This window comes from Heterodontus francisci, chromosome 15 (genome assembly GCF_036365525.1).
Source record: "Heterodontus francisci isolate sHetFra1 chromosome 15, sHetFra1.hap1, whole genome shotgun sequence".
Classification (NCBI taxonomy): Eukaryota; Metazoa; Chordata; class Chondrichthyes; order Heterodontiformes; family Heterodontidae; genus Heterodontus; species Heterodontus francisci.
The window spans coordinates 49,039,262-49,053,721 of record NC_090385.1 but is presented as its reverse complement, the minus strand read 5'-3'; the positions used below and the strand labels follow the sequence as shown (position 1 = coordinate 49,053,721).

Below are 14,460 nucleotides of genomic sequence, written 5' to 3'. Positions count from 1 at the left end.
GTGAATTGGAGGGGAACTTGAAGGTGGTGGTGTGCCCATGTGTCTGCTACTCTTGTTCTTCTAGGTGGTAAAGGACGTAGTTTTGGAAGGTGTTGTTGAAGGAGCCTTGGCAAGTTGTTGCAGTGCAATGTCTGGATGGTACATAGTGCTGCCACAGTACGCAGTGGTGGAGGGAGTAAATGTTTAAGGGAGTGAATGGAGTGAGAATTATGTGGGCAGCTTTGCCCTTGACAATGTCGAATTTCTTGAGTGTTGTTGGAGCTGCACTCATCCAGGCAAGTGGAGAGTATTCCATCACACTCCTGAATTGTGCCTGGTAGGTGGTGAACAGAGTCTGGAGAGTCAGGAGGTGAGTTACTCACAACAGAATTCCCAGCCTCTGGCCTGCTGTTGGAGCTACAGTATTTATATGGCTGGTCCAGTTAAGTCATAACTCCAAGGATGTTGATGGTGGGGGATTCAGCAATGGTAATGCCATTGAACGTCAAGAGAAGATGGTTAGATTCTCTCTTGGTGGAGATGGTCATTACCTGGCACTTGTGTGGCACAAATGGTTACTTGCCACTTATCAGTCCAAGCCTGAATTTTGTCCAGGTCTTGTGCATGTAGGCACAGACTGCTTCAGTATTTGAGGAGCTGCAAATGATATAGAACACTGTGCAATCATCAGCCAATATGCTCTCCTACACTTCTCATTGAACCAGCATTGGTCCCTTGGCTTGAAGATAATTGTAGAATGAGGATATGTAGGGCCGTGAGGTTACAGATTGTGGTTGAATACAATTCTGCTGCTGCTGATGGCCCACAGTGCTTCATGGATGCCCAGTATTGAGTTGCTATATATGCTCTGAATCTGTCCCATTTAGTACAGTGGTAGTGCCACTGGTGTCCTCAGTGTGAAGATGGGATTTTGTCTCCACAAGGGCTGTGTAACAGTCACTCTTATCAATACTGTCATGGACAGACGTATCTGCAACAGGTAGATTGGTGATCATGAGGTCATTTAGGCTTTTTAGGCTGTTCCATCTTGTTGGTTTTCTCACCGTCTTCCGCAGCACCAGTCTGGCAGATATGTCCTCCAGGATGTGGTCAGTAGTGGTGCTACTGAGCCATTCTTGATGATGGATAATGATGTCCCCCACCAAAATACATTCTGTGCCCTTGCCACCCTCAGTACTTCTTCCAAGTGGTATTCAACATGGAGAAGCACTGGTTCATCTGTTCAGGGAGGGCAGTAGGTTGTAATCAGAAGGAGGTTTCTTTGGCCGTTTTTGACTTGATGCCATAAAGCTTTATAGGGTCCATAGTCAACGTTGAGGACTCCAAGGGCTTCTCCCTTCCTACTGTATACCACTGTGCCACCACCTCTGATGGGCCTGTACTGCCGGTGGGCCAGGGCACTCCCAGACATGGTGATGGAGGAGTCTGGTACATTGGCTGTAGGGTATGGTTCAGTGGGTATGACTATGTCAGGCTTTTGCTTGACTAGTCTATGGAAAAGCTCTCCCAATTTTGGAACAAGTCCTCAGACATTAGTGAAGAGGAATTTGCAGGGTTCACTGGGCAGGATGTGGCTTTGTCTTTATGCTGCCTAGGTCGATGCCACGTGGTCCATCTGGTTTTATTCTCATAGGACTTTTCTGTAGCAGATTGATACAACTGAGTGGCTTATTAGGCCATTTCATAGAGTAACTGCATTGCTGTGGGTTTGGAGTTACATGGAGGCCCGACCAAATACATGTATGCAACAACATGGCAATACCTGAATAGAAAATAAAGTTGCCCTGCCAAAACCCTGCTGAATGAGAGTAGAGGGTTCGATGATAAGGCCGATTTTAACTCTGTCCACTCAGCACATACCTTGCTTACCCAGCAAGCTCCAGCTAGATTAATTTAACCTGCTGTTCTGATCAAGCAAGAAGGACATCCACTGGAAGTCAGCAGGGTTCTTCTTTAAATATTCAGATCGGGCAGTGATGATGCAATCAGAGCCTGATTGTGGTTTTTACCAGAGGTTTGCACTGTGGCATTACCACTAGACCAACCTAGCAGGACGAGAATCCATGGCCAACAGATCGCCAGGGTGAGTGATTTTCCTTTTCTCCCTTTACCTTGTGTGACGAGGAGGAGCAGCAGTGCTTCTCCAAGCCTAAACAGGAATGTTTAGGACGTCACTGCCCTGGGTCTCTTCCCTCTCCCCAGACCACATTGCCCGACCCCTTCAATGCCCCTCCCAGCCACTTACCCGAGTGCTTGGGACCGTTCTTTCAATCCCCAGTGGCGACCACCTGCCACTGATGTGTTCTTTCTACCTATTGGCCAGCTGCCACTTCCTGCTGGATTTGGGCAGGAGACTGAAGGGAGAGGTTGATGAGGCACGACTTAAATTCTCTCCAGCCTCACTGTGCTGAGGTGGGAATGGTTTACCATTTATCTTGTCCATTGCCTGCCCAACTCCTACCCTAAGTTAAAATTGGCCTATGTGTTGTAAAAATGCACAAGTACTCGGGCAAAGAAGCAAGACATGAAGGATAGAAAGAGAGCAAGAGGTGAAAAGACAGAGAAACTGTGATTGCAGTCTCAATGGAAGCTGACAGGAACTCTACATTAGAAATTCTTTTATCATAATATATTTTATTAATGTCAAATAAACAGGTGTTTGATATGAAAAAGGCCTTTGAATAGTTGATTTGAAGAATTCAATAAATGATTTTGTGGGATAGACTTACCCACAAGGTGGTAGGACCAGTCCCTGTATTGGGTCCTCCCGTGCATTGGTATAGCCTAGGAAATAAGACACTAATGACAACACATTCCACCTTTCCCCTTATTTTCTGACATGGTCAGCATAAATCCTGCCTGCCACATGTATGATTTAGTTTTTTTTTCCATTATACTGTCTATCATATTGATCTAGCCATTCAAGATGTCAAGTCTGGGATTTGAAATCTGCTCATTAAAATTTAATTCCTTTCTAATGAATTAGACATTTGCAATTTGAACTCTCCAATTGAACTGCTATATTGTTGCCTTGCAGGGAAGGTCTATCTGCCTCATTGCTCCTCAAAAGCAGAATATCCCTCAGTAGCATTCAGTGTGATTATCTTCAGTTAAGTAGCAAATGGAATAAGAGAGAAAAATATCTGTCTATCCTGTAACAAATGCCTTACCTGAGCTAGCAATTACGTTCAATTATAATGTACCTTGCTTTACGAAAGCTTGAAGTCACTTCTGCTTTATCCTTGAATTTATTGTTAATGCTGATAACAATTACACAGCATAAAAGATCCATAACTAAAGCAATAAAGCAATGCCCAACACCCATTTTACTGGGCACCGAGGTCTGAGTGCTTAGAACACCCCACTGCAGCCTTAGGAGCAGTGATCTTAATGACAGACTTCTGGGACTACAGTATCATCATCAACATGTAACCTATTTACTGCATTACAAAACATTCAGAGGTTCAAACAGAGCAACAATGTCTAAATTAATTTTTAGTATAAACTATTGATATAATAACTAACAGTATAGGTAATTACATCTATATTTTCCTTTAATCATCTGGAATCAGTCAGTCTTAAGTTTGTCCTTATCCCCTTAACTCTTCAAATTGCATTTTTACATTCTCTAAATTTTGTCTTATAGCATTCTGCCATGATTTTCTGCCCATGGGTCACTTTAATAGGTTGAAGATCACACAATGCCAAGTACAGAAGCAAAAATCCCTGACTAATATCTCCCAATTAAGTAGAGTAATGAATTAAATGAAAATTAAACTTTGTGAGATATATGTGTCTGACATCGATAATTAGCAACCATCAGGCACCAGTGGGTGAATAAAGGTAAACAAGCTTGCATCTCTGAGAGCTTTTACTGTTATGGTTTACTTCTGGCTTATCTCAGCAAAGCTAGGAATAAATATATTTCTGTTTTAGCAGTCATTTTTCCTGCTATTTTTCTAAGTCTTCTGATTTAAGAATGGGGTGCAACTTGGAAGTTTATTTTAATTGTAAATAAATTGTAGATATGTTGACAAAGAACTCATTTAAGATTTTTCTATAAAAATCAGAGAGGAAATTTTCTCCTTCCCCAGAGAAAGACAGCCTTACATCACAGTGTAAAGTTGTAAAGTAATAAGGCGGAGTGACAAGCTAAAAGGTGTATTGAGAGAACTAGCACGCATTTGTTGCTATTAACTATTACCATTGCACATAGACATTTCAAGGAAAGACTTCTGGCAAAAACACCTACATGGTCTTTTAAGGAACTGTTTCTGATTTTGCTAGCAATAGCAACTAGAAGGAAGTTTAAGGGGTAGTTTCTCTAAGGTAAAAAATAAGGGGCAAGATCAACAGTGGAGATGTTTCTTTGGTGTAATAGAGACTGAATTTCTCAGGAGCTTTTTAAGATTTGATTTATCTTTTGCCAAAAGCGTAACATTGTCTGGTTAACACAGGTTGTTGGTGAGAAGTTTAAGTTCTTCACAGACTTCCATCATCACATCACAATGTATCTCAATCTGTCTATTAAAATTCCAATCACATTCAAATTCTAAATTGGAAGGGCATTTTCATACCAAATCTTCAGAAAACTTTAGGTGCTTCTTTAGAACTGGTTAATAGTTATTCATCCCATTTGTTCAGCTAAAGAATGTGAAATGAAGAATATAAGGGAAAAAGATGAATAGGGGCAGTGGGTTCCAAACATCCTTTAAGAATGTCAGAATTTATAGGCCTTTCAGATGTGAGGCATAAACTTACAGCCACTGGCAAGAGATCAACTTCATTAACATTGTAGCACAAGTTAATGAAGCTCATTTTGCATGACGTATGCACTGATATTAAAATGTATATTTAAAAGATTGGCCAATCCAGCAGCATATTACCTCATGCAACCAATTCACAGGGAAGTTTAGGAGAAATCTCAAATTAATATTATTGCTGATAAAATATTTTTTCTTTTGCCAGCATCAAAAATAAATCTTTCTAGGCATGAATGTGTTAGTACTCATTTCCTTAGGAATACAAAGTGAGCAAAATGCATAATGGAGATTTATACATTGAACATAAGATATGTGATGTTAAAAAAAAACCTCCATCCCTCCACACACAGGCACCCAATAAGAAGAAGAAGAAATGCAAAACCATTTATGGACAATAAACTTCTAGAACCAAAAATTCATAAGGGATTTGGCAACTTATGAAGCAATCCAGCCAGTGAAATGATATGCTGCATTTACTTTACAATATTGCAGCCAAATGTAGCCCCAATCACCTTTGTAGGGTACAGCTATCCTGAGGTAGGGTTGCAAAATGAGCAGTCCTCCTCATAATACTGGAGGAAGCAGCGTCAATGCAGCACCATCAATTATTTTCCAACCATGAGTGAGCTGAGTGTCTGGCTTGACTTTGTAGACCAGTAGTGTAGTTTCTTTGTTATTCACCTATATGGATCTTCTTCATCGATTGGCGATAACTGAGTTAATTTTACTAGTGCTAGTGTTCTGCGATCCTCTATAAAAGAGGCTCTCACCCAAATCTCTGTGATCAGCAGGATAGCAGTGGTATCAGAGGCTTGACTGCAGACTTGCTCCCTTTTTCCTTCGTTCATGGGATGTAAGCAACACTAGCCTTTGTTGCCCATCCCTAATTGCCCTTGAGAAGGTTGTGGTGAGTCACCTTCTTGAACCGCTGCAGTCCATGTTGTGTAGGTACATCCACAGTGCTGTTAGGAATGGAATTCAGGATTTTGACCCAGCAACAGTGAAGGAACAGCAATATATTTCCTAGTCAGGATGGTGTGTGGCTTGGAGGAGAACTTGCAGGTGGTGATATTCCCATGCATCTGGTGCCCTGTCCTTCTAGGTGGTAGAGGTCGCGGTTTGGAAGGTGCTGTCAGTGGAAACTTGGCAAGTTGCTGGAGTGCATCTTGTACATGGTACACACTGCTGTCACGGTGTGTTGGTGGTGAAAGGAGTGAATGTTGAAGGTTGTGGATGGGGTGCCAACCAAGCGGGCTGCTTTGTCCGGGATGGCGCAAGCTTCTTGAGTGTTGTTGGAACTGCACTCATCCATGTAGATGGAGAGTATTCCATCACACTCCTAAACTGTGCCTTGTAGTTGGTGGACAGGCTTTGGGGAATCAGGAGGTGAGTTATTTGCTGCAGAATTCCCAGCTTCTGACCTGCTCTTGTAGCCACAGTATTTATATGGCTGGTCCAGTTAAGTTTCTGGTCAATGGTAACCCCAAGGATGTTGATGGTGGGGGATTCAGTGAAGATAATGGATTCAGTGAAGATAATGCCGTTGAATGCTAAAGGGAGATGGTTAGATTCTCTCTTTTTGGAGATGGACATTGCCTGGCACTTGTGTGGTGCGACTGTTACTTGCCACTTATCAGTCCAAGCCTGAATGTTGTCCAGGTCTTGCTGCATTTGGGCACAGACGGCTTCACTATCCTATGAATTGCAAATGGTACTGAACATTGTGTAATCTTCAGTGAACATCCCCACTTCTGACCTTATGATGGAGGGAAGGTCATTGATGAAGCAGCTAAAGATGGTTGGGCCTAGGACACTATCCTGAGGAACTCCTGTAGTGATGTCTTGGTGCTTAGATGGTTGACCTCCCACAACTGCAACCATCTTCCTTTGTACCAGGTATGACTCCAGCCAGTGGAGAATTTTCCCCCTGATTCCCATTGACTTCAAGTTAGCTAGGGCTCCTTGATGCCACAACTGGTCAAATGCTGCCTTCATGTCAAGGGCAGTCACTCTCACCTCATCTCTTGAATTCATCTTTTTTATCTATGTTTGGACCATAGTTGTTATGAGGTCTGGAGGCGAGTGGTAAAGCCTGGCTCGTGTATAAAATTGAAACCCAACAACAGCCAACCTGAACCCGACCCGAGCCCGCGTCCTTTAATTTTTTTGAATGCCCGACCCAACCCGAACCCGGCACATGTATTCGGGTTTGGTCGGGTAGCCAGGTTTTAGACCAGTGATTGATGTACCCATGTTCAATTAACATCATAAAGTTTAAAACGACAACAAACACTGATTTCAAATAGGCGAAGGCGCCGCAACCCTGAGCATTCTCAGGAAAAAAAGTATCCACTTCAGGAAATCAGGCAATGTTACAAACAAGCTTCTGAACTGTATCAAGTTCCGAAGTCATTAACAAAAAAAAATCTCTGCGGAGAACTCAGGTTGGGAAGTTTAATCTCCCTATTTCCAGATAATTTTAAATCCTTGGGCCAAGTATAGATTAAAACAAGAGCTCAGTTGATGTTTCTGTACTTACTGCAGTTACTGGTATCTTCCCCGGGCTTGTCAGTTTCTCCCTGACTTGATAGATTTCAGTGTAAGGGGTTGGGTTAATTTCACTCGGGTGTTTTATGACAGAACTTGTAGCTGTTTCTTTTTCCTCCTTTCCCTCCCACTGTTCTCACCCCTGATTTCTGTTTGTCCTGATCTCTGTCCACATCCAGCCCGACCCGATCCGAGCCAGAATTTTGGGCCCGGAACGGAGACCCAATCCGACCCGAACCCAACACATGTCGTCAAGTCCCGTCGGGTTCGGGTCGGGTAGTCATTCTCTAGCAAGTGGCCCTGGCAGAACCCAAACTGAGCATCAGTGAGCAGGTTATTGCTGTGTAAGTGGCGCTTGATAGCACTGTTGACGACCCCTTCCATCACTTTGCTGATGGTCGAGAGTAAACTGATGGGACAGTAATTGACCATATTGGATTTGTTAAATTGGAGTGAATCGAATTTGCATCTGTGATGCTGGGGACCACTGGAGGAGACTTGCAGCCTGCCTTCATAGTTGAGATTAGAGCCTTTAACAGGCAATAGTAACAAAAGTTTCACCAAGAACAAAACAATAATTTGGCTAACCAGGCAAAAAAAAATAAAAATGAAGTTTTGGTTAGAAAATTAATTGTTGCTTTACAAAAATACCTGAAGAAAACAGATAAGACTCAGGTTATTTACTGATGCCGTTGCTTCCTTTTCAAAATTACATATTGTTGTTGTTGGTTCAAAAGGTCTCAAAATAACTTGCCTGTTACTGTTTATTTGACAAGGTGTTGAGTTGCAATTAGCATACTGCTTTAACATTGACTTAACCAAGGTGATGTTGCTTCTCTTTCAGTCTCCAAAATCTGCCTTTATCAGCGCAGCCAAGAAAGCACAGCTTAGGACGAATCCAGTCAAAGTACGATTTTCTGAAGAGGTCACAATCAACGGGAACAGTTCTGTGAGTCCTTACAACTTCTGTGTCAGACACTAAAGGGGGAATTTTAACCACCATCAATCCACCCCCCCCCCCCCTCCCCACAAATGGTGGGAGTTGTGTGTGCGGGATTTAAGGTGGTGGGAGGAACTTATGCTGTATTCCCACCACCTTAGCCTGAAATCAGGCACAGGAATGCTCCTTGTAAACTGGGTGATGCAAGAGTGCTCTTGCTGGCCTGGCCCCACAAGGATACTTCAGACCTCTACTACCCCTCACCCTCTCCCCCATTGTGGTCTTTGCTGATTTCCTCCCACTCTCCATCCCATTCTTGAATAAGCCTTCCAGTAACAGTATCTTAGGTCTCTGGCAATGACCTGACCACTCCTCCACCCTCACCACTTTTGACTCCCACTCACGGGGAACCCACAGAAACAAGTAAGTCAAGAATAGTTGGGGGGTGGGGTGGGGGGGTGTGGAATCAGGAAAATCCACAGAATCGGCGCATTCAAATGAGATCCATCTACTAAAGTCTTCAGGGGGAAGACAGTTCACCGTACACTTTGACCCTCATACCCCATGATGCTTTCTCCCCTTTAAAATGTATCAAGAATCAGTTTGGTCCAGTGGTAGCATTCTCACCATTGAGTCAGAAGGTTGAGGTTTCACATCGTACTCCAGTCACTTGAGTGCATAACCTAGGTTGACACTTTTGTACAGCAATGAAGAAGTCAAGTGTGACGCTAGCCCAAAATACCAATGAACTCTTCACGTACGTGTAAAGAATCCCATTTAAAGAGTCGGGGAATGCTCCCAGTGTCCTACCCAGGATTTAGCCTTCAACCAATACCTCCAAATGCAGATTAACTGGTAATTTATCTCATTGCTGTCTAGGAGACGACTCTATGCACAAATTAGCTGCTGCATTTGCCTACAAACAGTGATAATGTATGCAAAAAAAAGAAATTAAGTACATAGTGCTTTAGGATTTCCTGAGAACATGAAACATATGGCATGCTGAATTTTGAGGCCTCCCGCTTGGCATAATGGGGAGATAAAGGCATGGAAGAACTTACCGCTCCTTCCAGTGTTGCTGTGGTCAATTTGCTGGATCCTCTGAATAGGTGTCCCAAGAGGCTGTCTGAAGAGGAGATGCAGCTGATTTAAATATTGAAATTGGGCTCCTTTGAGGTCGATAAGACCCCAAAGCTAATTTAGATCTGAATTGCGTGGTGGCAGTTGGCCAAAGAGGATATGACAGATAAGTTTCATGTTATTTTTGTGGGGCCAGGAAGAGCAGGAGTGTTCCCCAGACTCCACAAAACAGGCTTGCTGGCACTCGTAATTGGTATTGCAGAATCCATCTTGGAAGTGAATGTAAAGGGTTCCGCAGCACAGACAGTTCCAACTTAAGGTGGCATTAGATTGGCAGGCAATATACTCCATTGTCTTGATGAACTGTATCGAACAATGGGCATCAGTGATGCAATGTGTCCCATTAGTAACGTGTAGATAGCAGTATTAGCGATCATCACATTCTCCTTGGTTTGCTATGGATGATTGGGAGTAACCAACTACCAGTTTAGTTCAAAGGTGAAGACAAGATTGAATGTGTCATAAATACCTGCAACACTTGATTCTATTTGTGATTCCTTAACATTTGAATCTTCAGTGGTGAATGCCATTGGAAGAATGAGGAAACATTGGGATAACCAACTGGTAGTAACAATATTAGTAACAATACGTTCCTCATCTCAACTATATTACTGTGGAAGGTTTTGTATTGAGAACAGGTGTTCACACACAGGGTGCTCGAACTACTCATAGCACCTTGTTTCAGACAACTGTGGGTGAAGGCCTGAGGCAGGTCAATTGCCCACTCTATTGGCTGGAAATGGTTTGTGACCCAAGTAGCTCTAAGAAAGAGGAAGAGGAGAAAATGAATTGAAAGAGAGATGCCTCTGTTGATAAAGTACCCATTGTGGGCCACGTAGATCTTCAAAGTCCCAGTTTCAACTCATTGACTGCATTGAGTTAGCTGATATCAGCTGGCATGGCATTAAGTGTATTTCAATTGGCCTCACTATCCCTCAGGTAGGGAGGTGAAAAAAATCAGATTGGATTCCTACTCCTGGTCACTAACCAGTGATTGCTTCTGGAAGTGTGAGAGTGTAAACTTTGACAAAATTAGGGCTAGCTCCTAAATACAGTCAGAAGAGCAAACTAAAGCAGACAGCCACCAACTCATTGTAACTTTATGATACTGTAGGTCTTTAAAGATAGAAAGTAAGAGCTTGCAAACTTTCATTTATATATGAAGCATAGTCCTTGTTATTTTTATAGAAAAGCACAGCTAACGATTTGCAAACAGCAAGTTCCCACAAACAGCATATAGGCCAAATGACCAGTTAACAACAGTAACTTGTTTTTATTTAGCGCCTTTAAAGGGGTAAAATGTCCTAAAGCACATCACAAGAGCTTTATTAAATGAAATTTGACACTGGGCCACATAAGGAGATATTGGGGCAGATGACCAAAATCTTGGTCAATGAGGTAGATTTTAAGGGAAGGAATTCCAGAGCTTAGGACCTTGAAGACTGAAGGCACGGCTGCCAATGTGAGAGGATTCAAAAGCGGGGATACGTAAGAGCCAGAATTGGAGGAGTATAGATATCTCAGAGGGTTGTAGGGCTGGGGGAGATTACAGAGATAGAGAGGGGATAGATCATGAATTTAAAAACAAGGATGAGAATTTTAAAATCAAGGTGTTGCCTAACCGGGAGCCAATATAGGTCAGTGAGCAGCGGGGTGATGGGTAAACAGGGCTTTGTGCAAATATGAACATGGACAGTGTTATGACCAGTTGAGGAGGGGGTCTCAGGCTCTACCTTTCGCCCCTTCTCTGGTTTGACCGCAACAGGGTTTATCCTTTTTACACAGTGATTGAACTTAACACCTCAGTGAGCACTTGCTCCTGGTCCTCTAATATAATTGTCAAAGAACAAAAGAGACAGGTTTTCTTGACTTTAAACAAGATGTAAGTTTATTATTCTTAACACTCTAAACCAGTTATAATTACTAAAATACTCTACGCATTCACGCACACATTCACACAAGAATCACACACACACAAGTTGATTACAGAGGGAAAACAGCTTAGGTGGATGGAGTAGAGTCCGGAATAAATGGAATTCAAATACAGTTTATCAGTCCCAGAGTCCTTAGTTGAAATTATACTCCTGAAGTCCTCACTGAGCCACGTGCACAGTGGTGGGCTTGTTTCTCAGGGCATCTGAAGGCAGAAGGGGGGTTCGATCCTTGACCGCTAGTTGCTGGCTGTGGCGGTCTGACTGGAGAGAGAGAGAGAGAGAGAGAGAGCTGCTTTGTTGATGGATTTTCAGTTATTCTCCGCTTTCTGTGTGATAAATCTTACAGTCTCCCCAGAGCTGCACAGCAGTCACATGACATTACCAAACCTCTTTGTGTTGTAATGAGATCCTTCTGGAATCTTCTCTGAGATTCAAGGCTCTTTCAAAGTCAATGGGTGTTGATCACTCCTGAAGACTGTGTTGATAAAGCCATTTCAGGTAACTTAATCAGAGAGCATCCCATTGTTCTGGCTAGCTTAAATCAGTCGTGATTTCTCCAGTTTAATCCTTTGGTGTTTCAAATGTAAATTGCAGTGGCCATCTTGGCTGCTGTTTACTTTTTTACAAAAAGTTATTTGTAAGAATTTCCAGTAAAAGTCTCAGGCAAGGTTCCAACCGATGAAATTAATATTTCCTATTTGGCATGGAGGTTTTCATGACACCTCCATACCACGCAGAATGAAATGCGACAATGGGAGCATTGCATTACAGGAGTTGAAAAGAAAACAAAGGAAAATCCACATCCATTTTTCATTCACTCTTATTCACTCAGGAAACTTAGAATTGTTGCAGCTTGTCTTTTTTTTTCTGCAGCGGTCAGGCTGATTTAATTGCCCTTTTTTCCCTTGAAGTTTGTCTGGGATGGTTATGTGTTGTCCAATAGGTTTAAAATTTATTTAGTATCAATTTGTAATGACCTGGGGATGGACATCTCAATAACCTTGTGGTTGTTGGGGAAGCTTGGCGTCTGCAAATTTCCATGATTGTCTTGGGAAAGTTCTCCTGTATGCACGAGCTTTAACCCCTCAGCTGCTGTTTCTGCAACACGTGGTTCTAACCCTTCAGGCTCCAGAACCTTGCTAATTTCTCTCCCTATGGTGGTATTGGGTGATAAATTGGTTTTAAGCCCCTGTAAGATGTCTGGGATTTCCTCTGGGCCCTTGTTCTTGCTGGAGTCTGAAGTGAAATTATGGGATTGGATTAGCTTTGGGATTGAGCCCTGATCATTGGATTCTGACCTCCATCCTGACCTCAGAGTATTCTGGTGAGTCAGACAAGTGTTGCTCACTTTAGGGCATTTTTGTTTCCCTTTTCTCTTTACTGTGGGGAGGGTCTCTTTTCTAATCTCCCCCATGTCCTCTGGGACATTCTTGCTCACAGATATCTGTGATATCACAGCTTCCACTGAATGCCCCTGCAGCACTTCAGCTAGGTGAGGCATCACCCTCACTGTTGGGTTGCCTTTTTGGGAGCTTTCCTTGTCCCTACAGGTTCCTGTAAATGCTGTTAGGAGCCTTGGTAGGGTGCTTCTTTGGCCTGCATGTATGTAGGAGGATGTGGGGTCTATTTATTCCAACATCTCAGGGTTGGCTGACGAGACAGTAGGGGGTTCCATTTGGGAATCCTCCCGGTCCTCCTTTAACCTGTCCTCACTGTTCTTTTTGGCCTGTTCCTCCTTAACTGTCTGCCAGACCTGTGCGTGTCTGTAATAAAAACAAAAAGTGCTGGAAATACTCAGTAGGTCTGGCAGCATCTGTGGAGAGAGCAGCAGAGTTAATGTTTCAGGTCTGTGACCTTTCATCAGAACTGGCAAAGGTTAGAACAGAATAAGGTTTTAAGCAAGTGTCTGTCCCCTTTTGTTTTCGGCAGGGGTCCCACACAATCCACCAGCACTCTGCTGCAGGGGGGTCCCCAAAAGCCAGTACAGGAATTCGGGGTACAGATTTTACTGCAGGTTGGGGCTTCCTCACAACCTGGCACATGTGGCAAGTTTTACAGAACTCTACCATATCTTTGTGGAGTTTTGGCCAGTCAAACTGCTGTTTTATGCAGGCTTTGGTTTTTCGTACACCGACATGTCCAGCCATTATAAGCTTGTGGGCCATTCTTAATATTTCTCTATGGTACCTCGGCTGCACCACTAGCTGGTGAACCACTGTCCACTCTTTGTCCTCAGGTCTGTGAGGAGAGCTCCCTTCCTCATCAGCACTTCGTTCTTTACATAGTAACAATCAGGGACTCCCTCTGTTTCAGTTTCAGTTTGGGCAGCCTGTGCTAACTTTCTTAACACTGGGTTGGCTTGTTGAGCCTCAACTAGGGAAGATTAGTTTAACCCATTCCTTGGGTCCTGTTACTCCCCAAAGAAGGTTTCAGACAACCAGACAGCATGGTCATCTGTTTGCTGTGCCAGTTCAGTCTCTTCTGAGGGAGCTGCTTTTGCCATCGCCCAAGTCACCACACAATCAGGGGACATGCTGGGCACTGTCTTCTGCAACTGCCCTGCCTCTCTGACCTCTTTCAGTCCCTCAATCACAACTGGGGAAGCTACCACCTTCACCCACACCAAATCATTACCCAGGAGCAAGTAGACCCCGTCCACAGGCAAAACTAGGGACAATCCCCACGGTCACTGCTCCTGAAACTATGTTGCACTCCAAGTGCACCCGATATAAAGGTACAGGCGTACACTGCCCTCTGATACCATTCACTACCATTCTCATATTCACCACACTCTCTCAGGGAAAAGGATCTGATGGCCCCTGTATCCCTAAGTGTGATGATGGACTTGCTTGCCCCACTCGAGGGATATGGGATTACTCTCCCTTTGGATACAAAATCCTGATAATCTTCAGGAATCTTGTTAAATTTTCCTGCACCAACAGCAGTATGTTTCCTGGATCTCACTGCTATTGCAGTTAAAACCCCTTCTCCTGCACTGTTCGGGTGTGCCCTGATTAATCCGACAGATTTTACCCGTAGTTTCCAGCAGTCAGCCCGGCGATGACCTGCCTTGTTACAATGGAAACACACAGGTCTCCGGGTCTCGGTCCTGCTCTCAGCACCATATTTCTTTGGC

General features: G+C 43.4%; 1 protein-coding gene across 1 annotated transcript in view; it reads left to right on the top strand.

The window, feature by feature from the left end:
• frmpd3 (FERM and PDZ domain containing 3) overlaps positions 1-14,460 on the top strand; it is a 196,397-nt gene that overhangs the window by 65,113 nt on the left and 116,824 nt on the right. Inside the window, exon 6 of the mRNA XM_068046996.1 lies at positions 8,155-8,259. Coding sequence (XP_067903097.1) covers positions 8,155-8,259 — 105 coding nt within the window. The remainder of the gene's footprint in view (positions 1-8,154; positions 8,260-14,460) is intronic.